We start from the raw sequence: 19,544 nt of genomic DNA, 5'->3' as shown, positions 1-19,544 counted from the left end.
TAACTATTATTTCTTGATATTAGATAATTTCTCATTAGCAACACTTAGAAGAAAAATAAAAAAAATGTTAAAATATATGGTGAATTTGAATTGACGAAAAATTAAACTAAATATGATTCGGTAATTTACGTCAAAGTTGAAAATACTTAACTTTCATTTTTCATATTTAAAACATGGATAAGAGCCTTCAAACTTTAATCCAAGCACATACATAGTTAATTGAAAACGAGAAATGAAGAACACAAATAAACATAAAAATGAAATCGTCAACCGCAAACAGCAATTAAAATGAACAAACACAACAGGATCATTTGATGACTATTGAATCATCCAACATGTTTTTCTATGTTGCTAGACTTGGTAAAAAAACAGTGAGTAAAAAACTGTGTTAAAGTAGAAATGAAGATAGTTGAAAAACATATGTTGTTGTGTTGCAATGGCACTGAAAGAAAGTCCCTTTTGTTTTCCTCCTTTGTTTGTTCAGTGATTTATTTACCTAAAAAAGTTGTCATCAAAATATCCGGCGGTTACATTGCAAAATGATTACACTCATTTATTACTCCTCATCACTCACTCTCCGCATCTGCACCCACCACCTTCTTCTCTCAACCCAATCCTTCAATGGCTGCAGCTTTAGAGTGCTGGTCCAGCCGCGCCACCGCCGCCGCCGACGATGACACGGTGGAGCAGGTTCTCATGCGCACCCACCACAGATCTGAAGGCCCGGCTTCCACCCCTAAAGACCCCTCCTCCATCCCCAACGTCCAGAAGAAGTTCCAGAAGCTCACCCGCAACGTCTCCGAAGCCATAGCCTCCTTCAGAAACTCGCTCAACCTCGATTCACCTCCTTCCTCCAAAGCTGATGCCTCTTCGCGGAAACTTGCCTGGGGAAGTGTCGTTCGCAACCTCACTCAGCTCTACCCCGGAAGCCAACTCCCAGAGAAACTCATGTCCAACATTCGCAAGCATTATGATTCCTTGCCCCTCAGGTCCCAGAAAATTAATGCCGCCCAAAGTTTTTATCTTTACTCGCAGTTTCGGTTTTTTTGGTGGTGTGGGAAAGTTCCAAATTTTGTGCGTTTGGAGGCTTTGAAAGTCTGTACCTGCGACTGATGTGTCTGGAGCTGATCGTGGATGGAAACTTTGACATTGTGGCTGAACTGGGATTGGGTTGTTTTTGAAAATGTCGATGCCAGTCGCCCATTTTGTCAAGTTTCGATCTTGTCGTACCAATGCTTGATCTTAGTTTCCGCTTTTCGTTTTTTCGTCGTGGGTTTTGCTATTTTTCATGCCTCACCTTCCCAAGTTCACTTGTGTTTTAAATTGTGGCTGCCATCTTGGTTTTATCACATTTATTGTGGATAAATGCTACTGATGCAGTTGCAATTGAAGTTGTTGATACTTTAAAAACCTGGATGTTGTGCTAAAATCGCGGTGGTGGACTTTTTTCAAAGTAGTTTGAACTTTAAACGACTTAAAAGACAACATATACGGGTTGCTTGTGGAATCATGGGTGTTTTTTTATTGTTTTTTTTTTTTTGGTTTTAACAAGGTGTGCTTTTTTCGATGTGTTGCAGTTATGCACAGGCTGAGTTTGATATGAAGGATGTGTTTCTTCACATAAAGTTGATGGAGCAAGCTTCGGAGAGTGACCAGCCTGCGATTTTGATTCAAGAGGATTGTGATGATGAGGTTCAAGGTTCTGCTCTGAAGCTCACGTTTGCTTGCAACTCTCCGATTTCGTGGCCTGCGATGTCGGGGGCATTGGATAGTTCCTCCATTTGCTGCAAGAGGATTCAGATCTTTGAGAAGAAGGGTTTCACCTTGGGGGTTGTGCTTCTTGTGGTTCAGTCTGGTCATGATAAGTTGGTGAGGACCAGGGTTGAAAATGCTTTGAAGTTTGCAATGAAGAAGCCTAAAACTGGTGCTGTGAAGCTCCCCTTCGGGCTCTGTGGGTGCCAGGAGGAAAATTCTAAAGGGAGAGATCTTGTGGAGATCGAAGAAGAATACGGTGATGGTTACCGTGGAAAGGAATTTGAGAATTCAAGTCAAAGGATTCAGCTTCAGGTGCCTTTGCCTTCTTCATCTTTCGTTGTGTCAGTGGATGAATGGCAGACCATACAGTCAGGTGGAGAAGAGATTGAGAAATGGTTATTGAACTCAGATAGTGTTGAGTTTGTTGAGCAGATTGGGCCAAATTCATACAAGGGAGTATATATGGGGAAGAGGGTTGGGATCGAGAAGCTGAAGGGGTGTGATAAAGGGAATTCTTACGAGTTTGAGCTCCACAAGGATCTGCTGGAACTCATGACTTGTGGTCATAGGAACATTCTGCAGTTCTGCGGTATTTGCGTGGATGATAATCATGGGTTGTGTGTGGTGACCAAGTTCATGGAAGGTGGATCTGTTCATGACCTGATGTTGAAGAACAAGAAGCTCCAGAATAAGGATATTGTGAGGATTGCAGTTGATGTGGCAGAAGGGATCAAGTTTATGAATGACCATGGTGTTGCATATAGAGACCTTAATACACAGAGAATTCTGTTGGATAGGCATGGAAATGCTTGCTTGGGAGATATGGGTATAGTCACTGCCTGCAAGAGCGTTGGAGAAGCTATGGAGTATGAAACTGATGGTTATAGATGGCTAGCTCCTGAGGTTTGTCCCTATTCATTCTCACTCGTTTGTTATTTAGAAAAATACTTGTTTCAATTGCGTAAAATTTGTCACAGGAATATGTTCCATAGTCATATGTAGTTCTGTAGTGTTTTTGCCATGCATAGTCCGTAATATTCTCCAGCTGACCATCAACCTTTTCTTTATAAGAAATAAAAGGTGAAGAATTAGATCACAATTTGGTATCTACCCTTTTTGAAAGATAGGGTCCCTCCTTCTCAATAGTTTCACACCTAAACCTACACACCTAATCTAAATCTTTTAGGTAAGGTAATGGATGAGAATGCGTTCTATGCTTTTTACCTACTGCTAAACAAAATCTTTTGACATGTAATGGTCTGCTTCTTCTAAACATAGGTGCAAAAGTACTAATGCTCCTATCCTATGCTCATGGATCCGCTCTATGCTTCCTCATTCCATGAAAATTTTAATATGCACCATCTTTATTCTCAACAATTTGGTAAGATTGAAATCTACCCAACATGGAAAAGAAAAAGATTGTCGGTATCTTATGCTTATTTGGCCAACCTGCTGTACTCCTATAAGAATTTTAGAACACCACCTACTCACCAGCATTTTATCACCTATATTACTCAAGCCTTTTTTCCTCTTTCCCTTCTCACTCTGAAAAAACAGTTTATGTCTTGCAGTCTAAATCTAATGAAGTTTCTTTAAACATCTCACTGTATCCTGCACGTGTTAAAGGAAGAATGAAGAATATGTCATTACTGATTTCCTTGTAAAGTTTAGTGCCGGTAATCTTTTCAATGTCCTAAATAATGTTTCAGCAAAAGTAATGTATAAGAATAAGATCAAATTGTAGTTTGAATTTTTCTTCTCTCTCTTTCTATTTGTCCTCATATACACACTATCTAGTTCGGTGACAAATTCCAGTCTAAAGTGTTTTAGCTCTGTTATCTTTTTTGTCTGTTTCTCATGTTTCAGTACACATTGAAAATGACATACTAGATGTTCAACTATGGGCAATTTAGAGTAACTTTTGTGTGCTTTGTTGTCTCAGAGAATGCTGTTTAGATTCATTGTATGTAAAGCAATGCTGAACTATCCTACATTTAAAAGAAACTTTACGTCACTTGTCCTGGCATCATTGTTAGAGCATGCCTAACATGTCCTAATAATTGTTTTTTTCCTTTCACTTTATTGTGTTTACCTTTATATGGGCACTCGTGTATATCATTAGGAAAATAAGTGTGCTTGTGTGATGCCCTATTATACCAGAATTAATCCCTTGCTGGAGCCCGCATGTCCTTAGGCTTTAAGCCTTTAGCATGATCTTTGCCCCAGCACTCTAGTTCTTTGTCCTACTGATAAAGGGTACTCTCAAAGCCCTCACATCTCGTGTGCAGGCAGAAAAAAACACAAAAAAGCTATCCACTAAAGCCATTCATTCAAAGAGAAAAAGTGATAACTGAATAGAAAGACATGTAAAAGTTTTCACTCACAAGAGTGATATTATTTGGTTGTTGTGAATAAACAAGTTGGTTGTCATACTTTATTAGCAACTCTTCTCGTTACACATCACTTACAAACACACCAGTTCACGTGTGTAGGTGACAAACATTCATCTTGCACAACCACACAAATGAGTGATATGACAAGTTGCCACTATACATGTGCAGTTGTGAACTGATATGTGTCCTTATGATGTTATTTTTTAGTACATATTTTCTAGAGTTCATTTTTTATGTATTAATGGTGTAGAATTTTTACACTGTCAGCTAATCAGAAATCATCATATGCATTAATTTTAAGATAAGTATAGTCAGTTGCGGATTTAAGACCCTAAGTAATGAAGGCAAGTCAAGTGATGTATTTGTACATTATCAACTACACACAAGTTTATCATAGAGTCTTGAGTTCAAATATATAAGATTAGGTGGGACAGAATATTTTTTTTTTCAGATACTTAGTAATAATAATTTTAACAAAACCAGGGGTCCGCCACTGAGTATAGTAAAAGTCATTAAATTTATCATGCATATCAGTCTATATAGTTAGATGAATCTTTTACACATTCAGTGCATTCACTATTTACTCTTTTTTTGCTCAAACATGACAACAGTTACATTGTCTTCATACTCACTAGTTTTACCTTATCTTTTGTTGGGCTGAGAACAGATAATAGCAGGGGACCCAGAGAATGTGACAGAGACATGGATGAGTAATGTGTATAGTTTTGGGATGGTAATTTGGGAGATGGTAACTGGTGAAGCAGCATACTCTTCATTTTCACCTGTTCAAGCAGCAGTGGGCATTGCTGCATGTGGGCTTAGACCAGAAATCCCAAAAGACTGCCAACAAACTCTAAAATACATTATGACAAAGTGCTGGAACAACACCCCTTCCAAACGCCCTCAGTTCTCTGAAATCTTAGCCATATTGCTGCGACCAAACTGCAACAGATAAACTTCCACATATAGCAAGTTCATGGACAAGGAAATTATGTGTCCATGGATAAACATGACATGTATCCCCCTTTTATGGCAGTAATGAAGATGTAAATTTTCTGCTTTTCACAATCTTGTATTTACTGTCATCTCTTGATGACAAATCCAAATGTCTTTGTCATCATAATCACACTCTTTTCCATTTCATGATTGTCTGAAAATGAAAATATATTACAATAGAGAAAACAAAAACCAGGTTCTGATATTTTTTACTTAGTGAGTAGTTCAAAATAAAAGCAATTAATCTAGTTTTAACTTCGATGGTGTATATGGATTAACACTTGGTTATTTTCAACATGAACTATTTTTCTTACTTAAAATTCAGACACAAGTACCCTTTTCTGTGCTGTTTTTCTTAATTTTAAAGTAAGTTCTTATCTTGAACATTTTAAATAATGAAAGCTGATGGTACTTATTGCAACAAGGTTAACATTTATGAGGTTATCTAGGAGCATTATGTTGTGAAAACTAGGATAATGTTGTGAGGAATATGCTTTCTGGGGCCTGCTAGTGGCCGTTTTTGTTGGTTCTTCCTTTGTTTTTTCTGCAGTGGCTATCCAAAGGGTATCAAAAAGGGGTCCCTTTTGATTTTGTGTTTCTTTAGTGGTGAAATAATCCAACCCTTTCAGTAACGAAGTGACATGTTTCGTGCAAGTGCTGGGCACAATGATATTTACACATATCTGTTCCCATGGTTGAGCCTATTGAGGGAAAAGTTGAAATGGAATTGATCTGTAGAACATGAACCAGATTCCTCAAATTACTACTATTTTCTACTGTTTTTGTATGCATGAACCTGAAATCTTGCATGGGACAAAGCATTTCTTTAGACAGCGATTGGGAATTTAGGATAAAGAATCTGTTAACAATTTCAAAAAAACTATTCTTTTCTTATGCACAAACGAATTATGAGAATGTGAATCTATTCTATGTTTATAAATTACAAATGTGGATTTATAGTGGAATGAGGGATTTGGCTTAGAGGGAAAGATATTTTTAATTTATAGAGGTAAACTTTATTCCTTTCAATTTTTTATAGTTTGCTATATTATTAGATGAGAAAGTTTTCCACCTTCAATCCTAACGTTGTTTATAATATTTTTTATAGTTGCAATAATTTATTAAATTTACAATTTTATAAATACTGGTTTCAAGTTTATACGAAGTTAACTTCATATTTTATATCATCTATTCTATGAAGTTTTAAGTTGAAAATCGTTAAAATGCTATAGATTTAGTAATCTTTCCCCTTGCATTTTATTTATTTACCACTTCGATTCCATTTGTTTTTATTGTTTTAATTTCCATTTCCATATTATTTATGGAATGGATTCAAATTAATATAATGATTTTTTTTAATTATTGTATGCAATTTCTTTATTTTATTTTTTGCTTGATTTTCCTATATCACCACACAACTCCACATCCAACTATGTGCAAAATTATTTAAATCTTTCAATCCAAACTTTTCAATATTATTTTATCCTATTGTTTTCACAACCATTTATAGGTTTATAGTAAATAATATTAGAGTAGCAACAACTAAAGTAGAAATCAAATCACCATCTTAGTCAATATTTATTCAAAATCTAAAACTATAAACCCAAATTAGTTATAAAAATACCACATTCAAAGAAGGAGAAAGTAGTCATAACAAGAGTCAACATAAAAAATACCCAATTACCATAAAAATATTTGTGAGGAACAACGATTATGGTATGGATCAATACACAACTAAAAGGTCCTTGACTAAAATTTACAATGTCATTGGGTTTAGTTTTGCAGAAGAAGAGGGAAAAAAATAAAATAAAATTTGGACAACAATGTCATGTGTGAAGCTTATACTATTTATCATCAAGTCATCATACATACATTTAAATAAGAACATGCATAACTTTATATGAAAAATCAATCTCAATATAAAAAATTCTTTAAAGGAGAAAATTCAAAAAGAGAAAAAATTTGATTCCAACAAGTTAGGATAAAAAAACTCAATAAGACCTTTGATTCACCCAATTGAAAAAAGGCAGTAACAAAATTTAAAAAAGTCATGTTGGCCAAATTTTTGCTGAGGATACAAATTTAAATTAATAAAAGAGTAACGCAAAGAAAAATAAATAAGATGGATGCGATTTAGAAGTCTAGAAATTAATATAATAAGTTGGAGGAATTAAAGATTTTATTTTTAAATAGACCAATAAAGTAAGAGATCATAAACATTTTATGTAATGCAAATAAGAAAAAAAGGAGCCTTAATCAGTTTTATTTTGATTTGTTATTTAAAGTAATTTACTCAAACTAGTTATTTGAAGGAATTGTTATTCAAACTGGCTGTAATAGAGCAAACAATTTCAAACAATTTTTCTGAAACATATTCAGGACAAGAAAATACTAATTAGATTAAATATCAAGTATTTATTGTTAGGTTAAAATCCTATTTTGTTCTTCTCATTCGTATGAAAAATCTAATTAAACGTTAAAATTTATTTATAATATACATCAAATCATTTTATCTATAAAATAAAATTAATTTAAATATTTATTTTTTTTATGTGAAATAATTTGATATATTAATTTTAACAAAAATCTAACATCAATCTAAAAAAAAATTAAGTTGAATCATTATATAAAATTAAAAGATTAAATTGAATAAAATAAAAATAAAAAATCTAATTGATTTTTTTATAAGAATTAGAGAATTAAAAGGATACTTTATTTCTAATTTATTAATGTCTAACTTTTGTAATTTTTAATTTACTATGAGCCCAAAATTAATGTCATGATTTTTTATTTTTTTCATTTTTATATCTTAAGTGATGAAATAAATAAGCATATTGAGTTTATAAAAAATTGACGTGAGGTATATAAGACCACTTAAAGTAAGTTAAGAACACACATTTTAAGACAAAGCAGTGAAAAGAGTAAGGTTTATGTTATGTATTTATTAATTTCTTTCTCATTCACTTGTTGTCCAAACGTAGTATTAATTTCTGTTTTTGGAATTTCCACGCTGACATAGAAAGAGGGGTTGAAAACGAAGGGCAGCAAAGAAGAATCCGACGTCGTTTGGAGTGAAGGACAAGTTAAAACGGCGACGTGGCAAGTACTCATCCCGGTGCATTGGTTTTGTCCACCCCGCTCACGATTCTTCCATAATCACAGTAACAGGCCCACTCTCTCTCTCATTGCTGCAAGAGAAGACAGAGAGAAATGGTAGCAAGTAAAGCAAAAACCCTAGGTGCGTAGAACAATTAACAAACAATAGTTTACATGCAAATCCATAAATACCCTTCTTTCTCTTTCTCTTTCTCTTTCTTTCTTTCTCTTATACCCAATCTTATCTCTCACACACACACACACTCACTTTACAACTTCAAACCCAGCTTCAAAGAAACCTAATCTCTCTCTCTCTCTCTCCGATTCGCACACTTCAATCTGATTCCATTCCTTCCTTCTCTCAAGTTTCATTCGGTACGTTCGCTTCCTTCGATTCCGTTCCACCTAGATTCAGATTCGTCTACTTCTTCCTTCGTTCTTCCAACCTCGAATCTCGTGCTACTTAGGGTTTTGCATAATTGATTTATTTTTATATGTCATCAGCTGCATGGATCTTGTTTGTTATGATTTTGGTTTCAGTTTGATTGATTTTTGTTGTGGTGATAATTTCGATGGTGCGGTTGCGTTGTGTCTTATGCAGTTTACTGCACTATATGCTTCCTAGAAAGAGAGCGAGCGAAGGAGGAGTGGTAGTCGAAGGAGAGAGTGACGCCGCCACCAACAGCAATACTTCGAAGAAAGCTCGGATCGGCTGCTTTGCTGCCTGCTCGGGCGCAGAGGAATCGGCGGTGAACGACAGCGGCCGGGGATTCAGTACCAGCGGCAGCGGCGGGGACAACATCGGCGGCGGGAACTCGATCGAAGGAATGGCGTTCGGGGTCTCGCACCCAGCGGAGATCGACGAGGATCTGCACAGTCGGCAGCTCGCCGTCTATGGCCGCGAGACCATGCGGAGGCTCTTCGCATCCAGCGTCCTCGTTTCGGGGATGAAGGGTCTTGGCGTTGAGATTGGTAATTGGGTTTTCTAACGCTTCAATTGTAGCTTTTTTAATTTCTTTCAGGATGTCTTGTTTTTGTGTTGGTTTTCTTAGGGGGGTTATTTATGGGAATGACAATGGTAATAGTTTTTGTTTTGGTGGATTTTTGTTGTTGTCCTGCCACGGGTTTCCCATAGTCTACTGGATCAGATACTACTACTTGTGCATTAAACTTCTATCGAAGCTCCCCTCATTTAACATTTGCAAAAGTCAAGATACATAAATAAGTTGATTTTAGCTTTTAAGAGGTTTACCTTTTCATTTTCTTCTATTATAAAGGGTTACGAAAAAGTTTTTCCAAAAAGGGTCTAAATTAATTTAGACTAGGTGTTCGTACTAGCAGTGGTTTACCCTCTGTCCCCCTCTCTAAATTAAATGAAAGGAAATCGTTTAGTTTGTTGTTTGATAGGATTGGTGGTAGGAGGATTGGTAATTTGGTTCCTTTTCCCCTTTGTAGGCTGAGAAATGAAGTGAAGGGGGAGGGGAGTAATAGACTTGTACAATTCACGACCTTGTTATTTGTATTACATGCTTAAAATGATCACTGGTTGCCCACGCTCACTATTTCAAACTTTATATTGTTGACTTGGGAATTGGGATGCTATTTCACTGTATGAATATAGCTATCAACTGTTTAAAAGTCGTCGTTGGATATTTTTGGGCAACTTTGCTGAATGTTTGTACTTATGTGGTATTCTTTAGCTAGTTTGAAGAGTATGTACATGAATACATAATGCAGTTTAAACCATTTTGGGACTTTGATGTTTTTAATGGTTGTCATAGAGATTTGAGTAGTGTAAGCTTGTTTTTTCTGTAACCAAATAAATTTACTACCTGCAGCGAAGAATCTCATTCTTGCTGGGGTGAAATCTGTAACCTTGCACGACGAAGGAGATGTGGAGTTATGGGATTTGTCCAGTAATTTTGTGTTTTCAGAAAATGATGTTGGCAAGAACAGGGCAGTGGCTTCCGTTAGTAAGTTGCAGGAACTTAACAATGCCGTGGTTGTACTAAGCTTGACAACTAAGCTGACAAAGGAACAACTGGCTAATTTTCAGGTACTTGCAGTTTTGATGTCTTCTCCTTTTTCGTTTTTGGAACTTCATTTTTTTCCTTAAATGCACTTATTTGTTCATCTGCGTCATATGAAGTGATTATATGTGCGCTGTGGCTTGTGTTATTGTCCATAGAACTCTTGGAAGAAGGATTTTGCTTGTGCATATGTTGAAGGGCAACTTGTAATGTTATTTATTTATGTTCAATGCCATGTACTTGAAACTTCTCCATTGATGCTCAGTATTTGCAAAACCTGGTGATTAACAATGGCTGAACAATATTGTGCCATTTTAAAATTGGATTGATGAAGTAGGGGCATTCCTGTTAATGCATAGTCAATGGTTCTTATGTCTGTAATACTACCATGCTTCTGTTTTGCTTTACATATGCCTGAGTTATTTGTTAACAACTTAATTGTGCTTCTGAGTTCTGAATGTAATGAGGTACTTGGTTATTTTCTCTCGGTTTTATTTGAAGTTAATTAAAATGTTTTTGTTGATAAAGGTATTCGCATGTTAAGTGATTATCGATGATTGTGATTGTAGTATGGTGTGTTTTCTGGGGTAAAGACGAGTATTGGAAATACTGTGGCTACCTGCTATGAGACAACTAATTGCATGTGTTAAACCTGATTAGTTGTGTACGGACAATTACTCAATTAACTACGATGGTCTTTGCAATGTTTGATAAATAATATTATTTGTAAAAATCTGAAGTGAAATAACGTTAGATTATATATTGATCATGAAACTGTGAGGAACATGTTTGAATTTTCTTGACCATATCAGCAAAATTTAATGTTGAGAATTTTGTGACTTTGAAGTGATTTAGATTGTGAAAGTTGGTTAATGGTGTACTTTAATGTGAATTTATTCCGCTTACCTGCAACATGAATCTATGTAGTTTTATTTATTTCAACTATTTTGTAGGCTGTTGTTTTCACTGAAATCAGTCTTGAGAAAGCCATTGAGTTCGATGATTACTGCCACAGTCATAAGCCTCCTATTGCCTTTATTAAAACTGAAGTTAGGGGCCTTTTTGGTTCTCTGTTTTGTGATTTTGGGCCCGAGTTCACTGTTTTTGATGTTGATGGAGAGGATCCTCATACTGGTATAATTGCATCCATCAGCAATGACAACCCAGCTCTAGTTTCCTGTGTTGATGATGAGAGGCTAGAGTTTCAGGATGGAGATCTGGTTACATTCTCTGAAGTTCATGGTATGAAAGAGTTGAATGATGGAAAGCCAAGAAGGATAAAAAATGCTAGAGCGTATTCATTCACTCTTGAAGAAGACACCACAAATTATGGTAGATATGAAAAAGGTGGTATTGTCACACAGGTCAAGCAACCAAAGGTTTTGAACTTTAAACCACTGAGGGAAGCACTCAATGATCCAGGTGATTTTCTTCTGAGTGATTTTTCTAAGTTTGATCGCCCACCACTACTGCATTTAGCATTCCAGGCTTTGGATAAATTTGTCTCCGAGATAGGTCGCTACCCTATTGCTGGTTCAGAGGATGATGCACAGAAACTTGTATCCATTGCCAGTGATATTAATGGTAGCTTAGGTGATAGAAAATTGGAAGACGTGAATCCAAAACTTCTACAACAGTTTGCCTCTGGTGCTCGGGCGGTATTGAACCCTATGGCAGCTATGTTTGGTGGAATTGTAGGACAAGAGGTTGTAAAGGCATGCTCTGGGAAATTTCATCCACTTTTTCAAGTAAGTAATAATGTTCTTGGTAGTCATTGTATCATCTTGTATTTTGAAATGTTGTGTGGTGCAGCTGAAGTGTGACCATATTGTCTTATCTAAAATATTTTTCTTGGACTTAGTCAACCATTTGGTTTTGCGCATTCAGTTTGCTGCTTCAGTTGATGTTTTGTTCCTCTGAACTTTCTACACTTTGTTGAATTTGATTCATATAAATGAAATTTGATTTGACTAAAATTTTTATTTTTGGACCATGTTCTTTTCTTTTAAGACAACTTGAACCCATTGAGGTTGAACAAAATTTCAGTTGATACCCCTCACTTTTTATTATATATTATATAACAACATAACACGATATTCTTTGTTATCAACGATCTCCCCCTTTTCTTATGCTGTTTTTTATATATATATATATATATATATATATATATATATATATATATATATCAGGGAGGTAAAAATAGTGTCAAAAGGGGGAGGGCTGTATGGGGCATAATTTCATTAAACCTGAGGGATGAGTGTAATTTTCCCTTTGTTTATTAGTATATGTGATTCTTCTAGCATTCAAGTATGACATTATACCACCTCTCTGCATAACCCCCCAAATACTACTTTGAACTGAAAGTTAGCCTTAACTTGTCGCATTACCATAGGTGTGTTACTGAAATCTCTGAAAAGCTTTGTGCTCTGGTTCACTCAAATGTGTATATACCAAACTTTAAGCAAATGATTTTATGTATGGATTAGTTTAAATAGTTTATATTCTAATGATGTGTAGATCAGGATTCCAATACAATAGTTCTAAAATATATTGACTTCTTTTGTTTGCTTAGGATGTATAGAATAATAGACATAATTTGTGTCAGGCCACTATATCTAGTCTATCTTCACTTTTTTGTTTTCCTACTTATTGGGCGCTTTATTTTTTTTGAGCTTATAATGCCTGTCCATTTTACAGTTTTAACTTTAGTTCCCTGTCTGATCTTTGCAGTTTTTCTACTTTGACTCGGTGGAATCACTTCCTACAGAACCACTGGATCCTAATGATTTAAAACCATTGAATAGTCGTTATGATGCTCAGATTTCAGTTTTTGGACAAAAGTTGCAGAAGAAATTAGAAGATGCTGAAGTTTTTGTTGTTGGATCTGGTGCATTGGGATGTGAATTTTTGAAAAACCTTGCTCTAATGGGAGTTTCTTGTGGCCAGGGAAAACTGACAATTACAGATGATGATGTCATAGAAAAAAGCAACCTGAGTAGACAGTTCCTCTTTCGTGATTGGAATATTGGCCAAGCGAAGTCGACAGTTGCTTCTTCAGCTGCTGCTTCTATAAATCCTCGTCTGAATATTGAAGCTCTGCAAAACCGTGTTGGCCCTGAAACTGAAAATGTGTTTCATGACACCTTCTGGGAAAATTTGAGTGTTGTGATTAATGCATTAGACAATGTAAATGCAAGACTATATGTTGATCAGAGGTGCTTGTATTTCCAGAAGCCACTTCTTGAATCTGGAACACTTGGAGCCAAATGCAATACCCAAATGGTTATTCCCCACCTAACAGAAAATTATGGTGCATCAAGAGATCCACCTGAGAAACAGGCACCTATGTGTACTGTTCACTCCTTTCCACACAACATTGACCACTGCTTGACTTGGGCTCGGTCAGAGTTTGAGGGTTTGCTTGAGAAAACTCCAGCTGAAGTAAATGCATATTTATCTAATCCAAGCGAATATACTAATGCAATGAGGAATGCTGGTGATGCTCAAGCTAGGGATAACTTGGAGCGTGTTCTTGAGTGTTTGGATGAGGACAAATGTCTGACTTTTGAAGATTGTATTTCATGGGCTAGGCTAAAGTATGTTTGTTTGATAATATATGCTTGCGTTCTCTTGTGATATAGTCAGAGCTTATTAGATTTTTTTGTGTGAACTACACTCATACATGGTTTTTCACTCACAGGTTTGAAGATTATTTTGCTAACCGGGTAAAGCAATTGATTTATACTTTTCCTGAAGATGCTGCAACTAGTACTGGAGCTCCTTTCTGGTCTGCACCAAAACGATTCCCTCGTCCACTGGAGTTCTCATCATCCGATCCGGCTCATCTACAGTTTTTGATGGCAGGTGCTATATTACGTGCAGAAACATTTGGTATTCCAATCCCTGATTGGGGTAAGAATCCTAAGAAGTTGGCTGAAGCAGTTGATTCTGTGATTGTACCTGACTTTAAGCCCAAGAAAGACGCAAAAATAGTGACAGATGAGAAGGCCACCAGTCTCTCTTCTGCTTCTATAGATGATGCAGCTGTGATTAATGATCTAATCGCCAAGTTAGAGGTGTGCCGGACAAAGCTTCAACCAGATTTCAGGATGAAACCAGTTCAATTTGAGAAGGTCTGTTTTTCTTTCATTGAGTTTTTGCTCTTTCTGAATTTTCAGGGATGATGGATGATAAAGCCTTCTCTGTTGTTACATTGAATTTGGTAGCTTTGAATTGGGGTTTTTGTTTATATTTGCTGGGGAATAGGAGTCGGCGAAGTCTTTCACCTGCATTTCATTTATTTATTATAATTTACTTTCATCCAAAGTTAAAGATGACCTTTGTGTTGGAAAATTACAGGATGATGATACAAACTACCATATGGACCTGATAGCTGGACTTGCTAACATGAGGGCACGGAACTACAGCATTCCTGAAGTTGACAAGCTGAAGGCCAAGTTCATTGCGGGTCGGATCATTCCAGCAATTGCAACATCAACTGCCATGGCCACGGGGCTTGTGTGCCTGGAGCTGTACAAAGCTTTGGATGGAGGGCACAAAGTGGAGGACTACCGGAACACGTTTGCCAACTTAGCACTTCCTCTGTTTTCCATTGCAGAGCCAGTTCCACCCAAGGTCATCAAGCATCAAGATATGAGTTGGACAGTTTGGGACAGATGGATCGTAAAAGACAATCCTACTCTAAGGGAGCTTCTTGATTGGCTGAAGGCAAAAGGTTTGAATGCTTATAGTATTTCATGCGGAAGTTGTCTGCTCTATAACAGCATGTTCCCTAAGCACAAAGAGCGAATGGACAGAAAGATGGTGGATTTGGCTAGGGAGGTGGCCAAGGTGGACATACCTTCATACCGGCGTCACTTGGATGTTGTGGTTGCCTGTGAGGATGATGAAGACAATGACATTGACATCCCCCAAGTATCCATCTATTTCCGTTAGGTTCTTTTCGACCTACCAGGTGTGTCCCAGACTTATCTTTAGTTAGAAATAGAATATGCTTGACTTTCGGCTCCATATTCATAATGTTATACACATGGCGACACTGTCGACCATATATTTTATATGAATTGAAAAGTAACTTTAGTTCTTTGTATGTTATCTCTCGTTCTTGCGACGATGAAATGATGTCATTTTCCGAATAGATAAAACCCTTGGCGACAGGCTCATTGTGGAAAATTTACTTAGTTATGATGATTCTTGAGGTCGCTTGAAAATTTGAAGATTGGGTTTTACCTTTCCTTCCACTTTGTGGATCCTCTAATTTCTTAGATATAATGCCTTATCTTTTTAGTGACGTTGATTAACTGATATTTACATTCTTTGAATGACAAAAATGTATCAGGTCATGCAGTTGTTTTGCACGAGTATTTTTTATTTTTTTCATCAACCATTCGTGGAGTCGACGTTAATTTATTTTGGAAAGAGTCCCACTCTGAACAAAAAGAAAAATAAATGAAGTGTAATATAAGACTTTTGCGAGGTGAAACTTGTAACATGTATTTTACAGCATCTCCTCTAGTCAATAATATAAAAATATTATTTATCGAATTGTAATTACGGTAATTAAATTAAAATTTTAAGTGTAACATTTTTAAAAGTGTCGATTCTACCAGGGTTGAAACTCGAAAAAGTACAGTAAATTGTTTAAAAATGATTTAACATTTGAAATTTATTTAAAGTAGAAGTTTTTTCTTTTTTTGGATTTGTTATAAGATTATTGTATGCGGAAATTTTTATAACTTGATCGTCCAGGTTTTCGGTTAAATGAGAAAAATGTCAATATTTATTTGTTGATTCTTTTAGCCTAATTCACATAGACGATTTATTATTGAAAAAATCATGTGCACTTCGGTCATCTCTTAAGTGAAGAACTTGGTAAAGATATAAATATGAATTATGTTGGCTTTTTGTGTTAACTTCGAAGTAAAGTTTGGTATTAATGAATCTATAATAAAATTTATTAATAACACTAGGAGTGCCTTTGGGTCCAAAGTATGAAAGTTAATACGTTAAAAAGTCAGAAATTAATAAAATTGAGATACATTTCTGTTAACTTTTCGGCAAGTGTACCAATTCGTTACAAGTAGTAAAAATAGAAGTCCAAGTATCGTTTTTCCAGAGGATTTGTATTTGTTTGTCTAAGTGTGATTATTTACTAACTTTAGTAATAACGTCAACGTAAAAGATTGGTTTAATTTAAGAACAACGTGCAAAATTAATAAACACTAAAGTTATAAAAGGATTTAAGAAACACTTCCTCAAGGTTGGATTTTATGAACCATACTAACGCAATATTTCCTATACAATTTTTCTATCGTGCTCAAACATCCTCATTATAAGCTTACTAACCCCTAATTCCTTAGAAGTAAGTTCTAAGTTAAATATGTTAAAATATTAATTCTTTAACTATTTTAACACAAGATTTGCATTAAAATTTGATGTATAGAATGACCTAGAGATTACGTCTATTCCTAGAACCCAATCTCATGGTTGTTTTATCCAAGGTTAAGTTCCAATTCATTTTCCAATAGTTAGATACAACCAAATAGCAAAGGTTTCCATCAAGCACATTTAGAATTGAGATAAAACGTATGAACAACGAAAGAGATTACATTGCATAGGAAAATTACAAAGAGTATAGGTTCATTACATTCAACCCCAATAAGGAGGAGTTTAGTCACTCCTAAGCATCTAGAACAAAGGATGGATGAATTTGATGGAATGGATGAATTGTTGTGAAGTCTCCTTGCCCTAGAATGACGCTTTTTCGTCTCCTTTCTGGTTTTGTCGCGTCCCCACACTACAACACCCAACTTCGTGTAACTTTTCGAAACTATAACCACTTCAGAAAACCGTCTTCTCGCTGGGCGAGATGACTTACTAGCTGGGCGACCGGTGATTACTCGCTGGGCGACTGGTCCATTTTGCTGGGCGACTGGATCCTGACAGAATAACCTCACTTCTTCTTCAATCCTTCACTTTCCTATACAATAATCTCAAAGATAACACAAAATATATCTAACCTAAAAGAACCTAAAAACAACCTAAAACTTCCCACAAAACACATGATTAAGTACAATTAAGAGGTCCAATAAAATAAGAATAATAAGTATTTTTCATACTTATCAAACTCCCCCAAACTTGTACTTTTTCATGTCCTAAGAAAACCTAACTGTACAAACACATAAACAAAACACTCTACTTAAAAATGAACCAAAGACATATGATCTCATAACATAATCCCCTTTACACACGTTCACTTGCATTTCTCAAATTCAACAAGATATGATGTGGTGCTTCCATGAAAATCAATTCCTCAATCCAGAATTAATATGACTATCAATAATGAGAATCACTAAATCACACAAAAGTCAGTGTTTCCTCACACATGTGTTAGCCACACAATCTCACAACTAGCATACCATAAAACCAATCCATCAAAGTTTTGCACATCATCTCATTCACACACTTCACACACATTGAATTAGATCAAAAGGTCTTTCTAGGCTTGAAACTTGGCTTGGCTACAAAGAATTATGGTTTTTCATGGAATCAAATCACCTTGGAAAAGGAGAACAATTATATGCATAAACATTCATGAATATCCCCACTCCCCATATACAAACAATACAATCCACCATAATCTTTTCATAGCTCAACCTCACAATTTCATTTCATGCACCCTTTTCATTACTTTGCCTTTGCTTTTTCTCTTTTTCTCTTTTGGTATAAATACTGATTAGGTACCCAAACTTTTTCTGAATGTTCATTTTGGTACCCGAACTTTCTGAATGTTCAATTTAGTACCCAAACTTTTTAAAGAGGATTATTTTAGTACCTTCCGTTAAATACACTTTGACGCCGTTTGGGACCTGTTGAGCTGGCAGTGTGCAACAGATACGTGGCAGACATAAGGGTTCGCATAAAATGACTTGGATTGTATTTAGTTGGGATCAAATTGAAGTGCCCCTTTTGTTGTGGAGGTTGACCTAATTTTAGATTTCTCGTCTTCTGGTTTTTCTGAAAGGGTGAAGAGATGTCAAGGGTTCAATCCTCTTCTTCTTGCTCTCACAATTCACGGGTGATGCGAAATCAAAGCTCATGCTGTAGTAGTGGTGGCTGTAGAGGCTTGGGTGAAGCACCCACATGCAATTGTGGAGTGGCAGCTGTGCTGAGAACAGCTAGAACAATCAAGAATGGTGGGAGACAGTTTTGGGGATGCCCTAATTTCAAGGTTAGTCATATGGTGTTAATTTTTTGGGTAAGTTTATGTTTGTGTTTGGAGATAGTTGCATAGTAAAGTAATTCTTTGTTGTGTTGTTTTTTGAAGAACAGGGTGGAAGTGAAGGTTGTTATGGGTGCAATTTCTTTAAATGGTGCATTGAAGATGGTGATGACGAAAAAGATGCAATTATTCTGAGGCAAAGGCGAAAGATTTATATTCTAGAGAAAGAAGTTAAGGGATGGAGAAAGTGGGTGAACTTGTTAATTGGATTGGTGTGTGTATTGGTTGTATTGAATCTGATTTTAGTATCCATGATGTTGATGTAGATTGATATTGTAGTGAAAGATTAGCTGTTTAAAATTGTGTAGTGAAAGATTAGCTGTAGTGAAAGATTAGCTGTTTAAAGTTGTTTGACTTTAGGTGTGTGGAAGGTTATTTTGTAATATGAAATTTAATGAAATGAATTAAAGTTCGGAGATATGAAAAATGTGAACCATCTTTTAAAGTGCTGCATTTATTTTTCTGGTATTTGAAATGTTACATGGGCTGAAATAACAAGAAAGAAATGTAAATTTGAACAAAAGCAGGATAAGTTGCCACAAATTCATTGAATATCAAATATGATATAACAAAAGGACATTGTTCATAGGTATGGATAACAAACATCCGACAAAAGTATTGGTAACACTTCAAGTGAAGTTGCAGACTACACTTCAAGTGAAGTTGCAGACTATACCAATCCAAAATAACATAATCCATATGAAATAATTCTAGTGAAGTTGCAGACTTAAAGTCATTACAAAAAGTGCAGCCTGAATTCTTAAAACTAATCCTAAAGTCATGGTTTCCATACAACGCCTCTCCTATGCTGGAGTTTTTGCCTTGAAAAAGGTCTGCCACGTGTTGGTTGAGGAATGAGATTTTGGTGGACTGGTTGGGATGATTCTGTTCCATGAGTTATCTGTGTTGCTTGTTCATGTGTTGTAGAAGGTGGTGGAGGTCCATTCTGTGTTGCAGACTGTGATGCGGTTG

At 35.9% G+C, this 19,544-nt stretch overlaps 2 protein-coding genes across 3 annotated transcripts; both read left to right on the top strand.

Moving 5' to 3' along the window:
• The first annotated feature begins 450 nt into the window (after nt 1-450).
• Nucleotides 451-5,289, top strand: LOC114194925 (uncharacterized). The gene is made up of 3 exons (XM_028085329.2): nt 451-989; nt 1,578-2,658; nt 4,816-5,289. Exons 1-3 carry the CDS (start codon nt 622-624, stop codon nt 5,101-5,103), a joined length of 1,737 nt encoding a protein of 578 aa, XP_027941130.2. The 5' UTR covers nt 451-621; the 3' UTR covers nt 5,104-5,289.
• A 2,899-nt stretch (nt 5,290-8,188) lies between these two features.
• On the top strand, nt 8,189-15,380 carry LOC114195228 (ubiquitin-activating enzyme E1 1-like). Of its 2 annotated transcripts, none has more exons than XM_028085625.2 (7): nt 8,189-8,382; nt 8,842-9,212; nt 10,079-10,296; nt 11,224-12,018; nt 13,001-13,866; nt 13,971-14,403; nt 14,630-15,380. In XM_028085625.2, the coding sequence occupies exons 2-7, from the start codon at nt 8,855-8,857 to the stop codon at nt 15,224-15,226; spliced, it is 3,267 nt and encodes a 1,088-aa protein (XP_027941426.2). In that variant the 5' UTR covers nt 8,189-8,382; nt 8,842-8,854; the 3' UTR covers nt 15,227-15,380. The 2 variants fall into 2 exon arrangements, with proteins under 2 accessions (XP_027941426.2, XP_027941425.2); XM_028085624.2 differs by lacking the exon at nt 8,189-8,382 and adding an exon at nt 8,475-8,615.
• The last annotated feature ends 4,164 nt before the right edge of the window (nt 15,381-19,544 follow it).

Source organism: Vigna unguiculata, chromosome 8, assembly GCF_037176805.1.
Source record: "Vigna unguiculata cultivar grain cowpea cultivar isolate G323 ecotype 2 chromosome 8, ASM3717680v1, whole genome shotgun sequence".
NCBI classification, from domain to species: domain Eukaryota; kingdom Viridiplantae; phylum Streptophyta; class Magnoliopsida; order Fabales; family Fabaceae; genus Vigna; species Vigna unguiculata.
The sequence above is the reverse complement of the archived record's forward strand: the minus strand, read 5'-3'. Positions and strand labels throughout refer to the sequence as shown.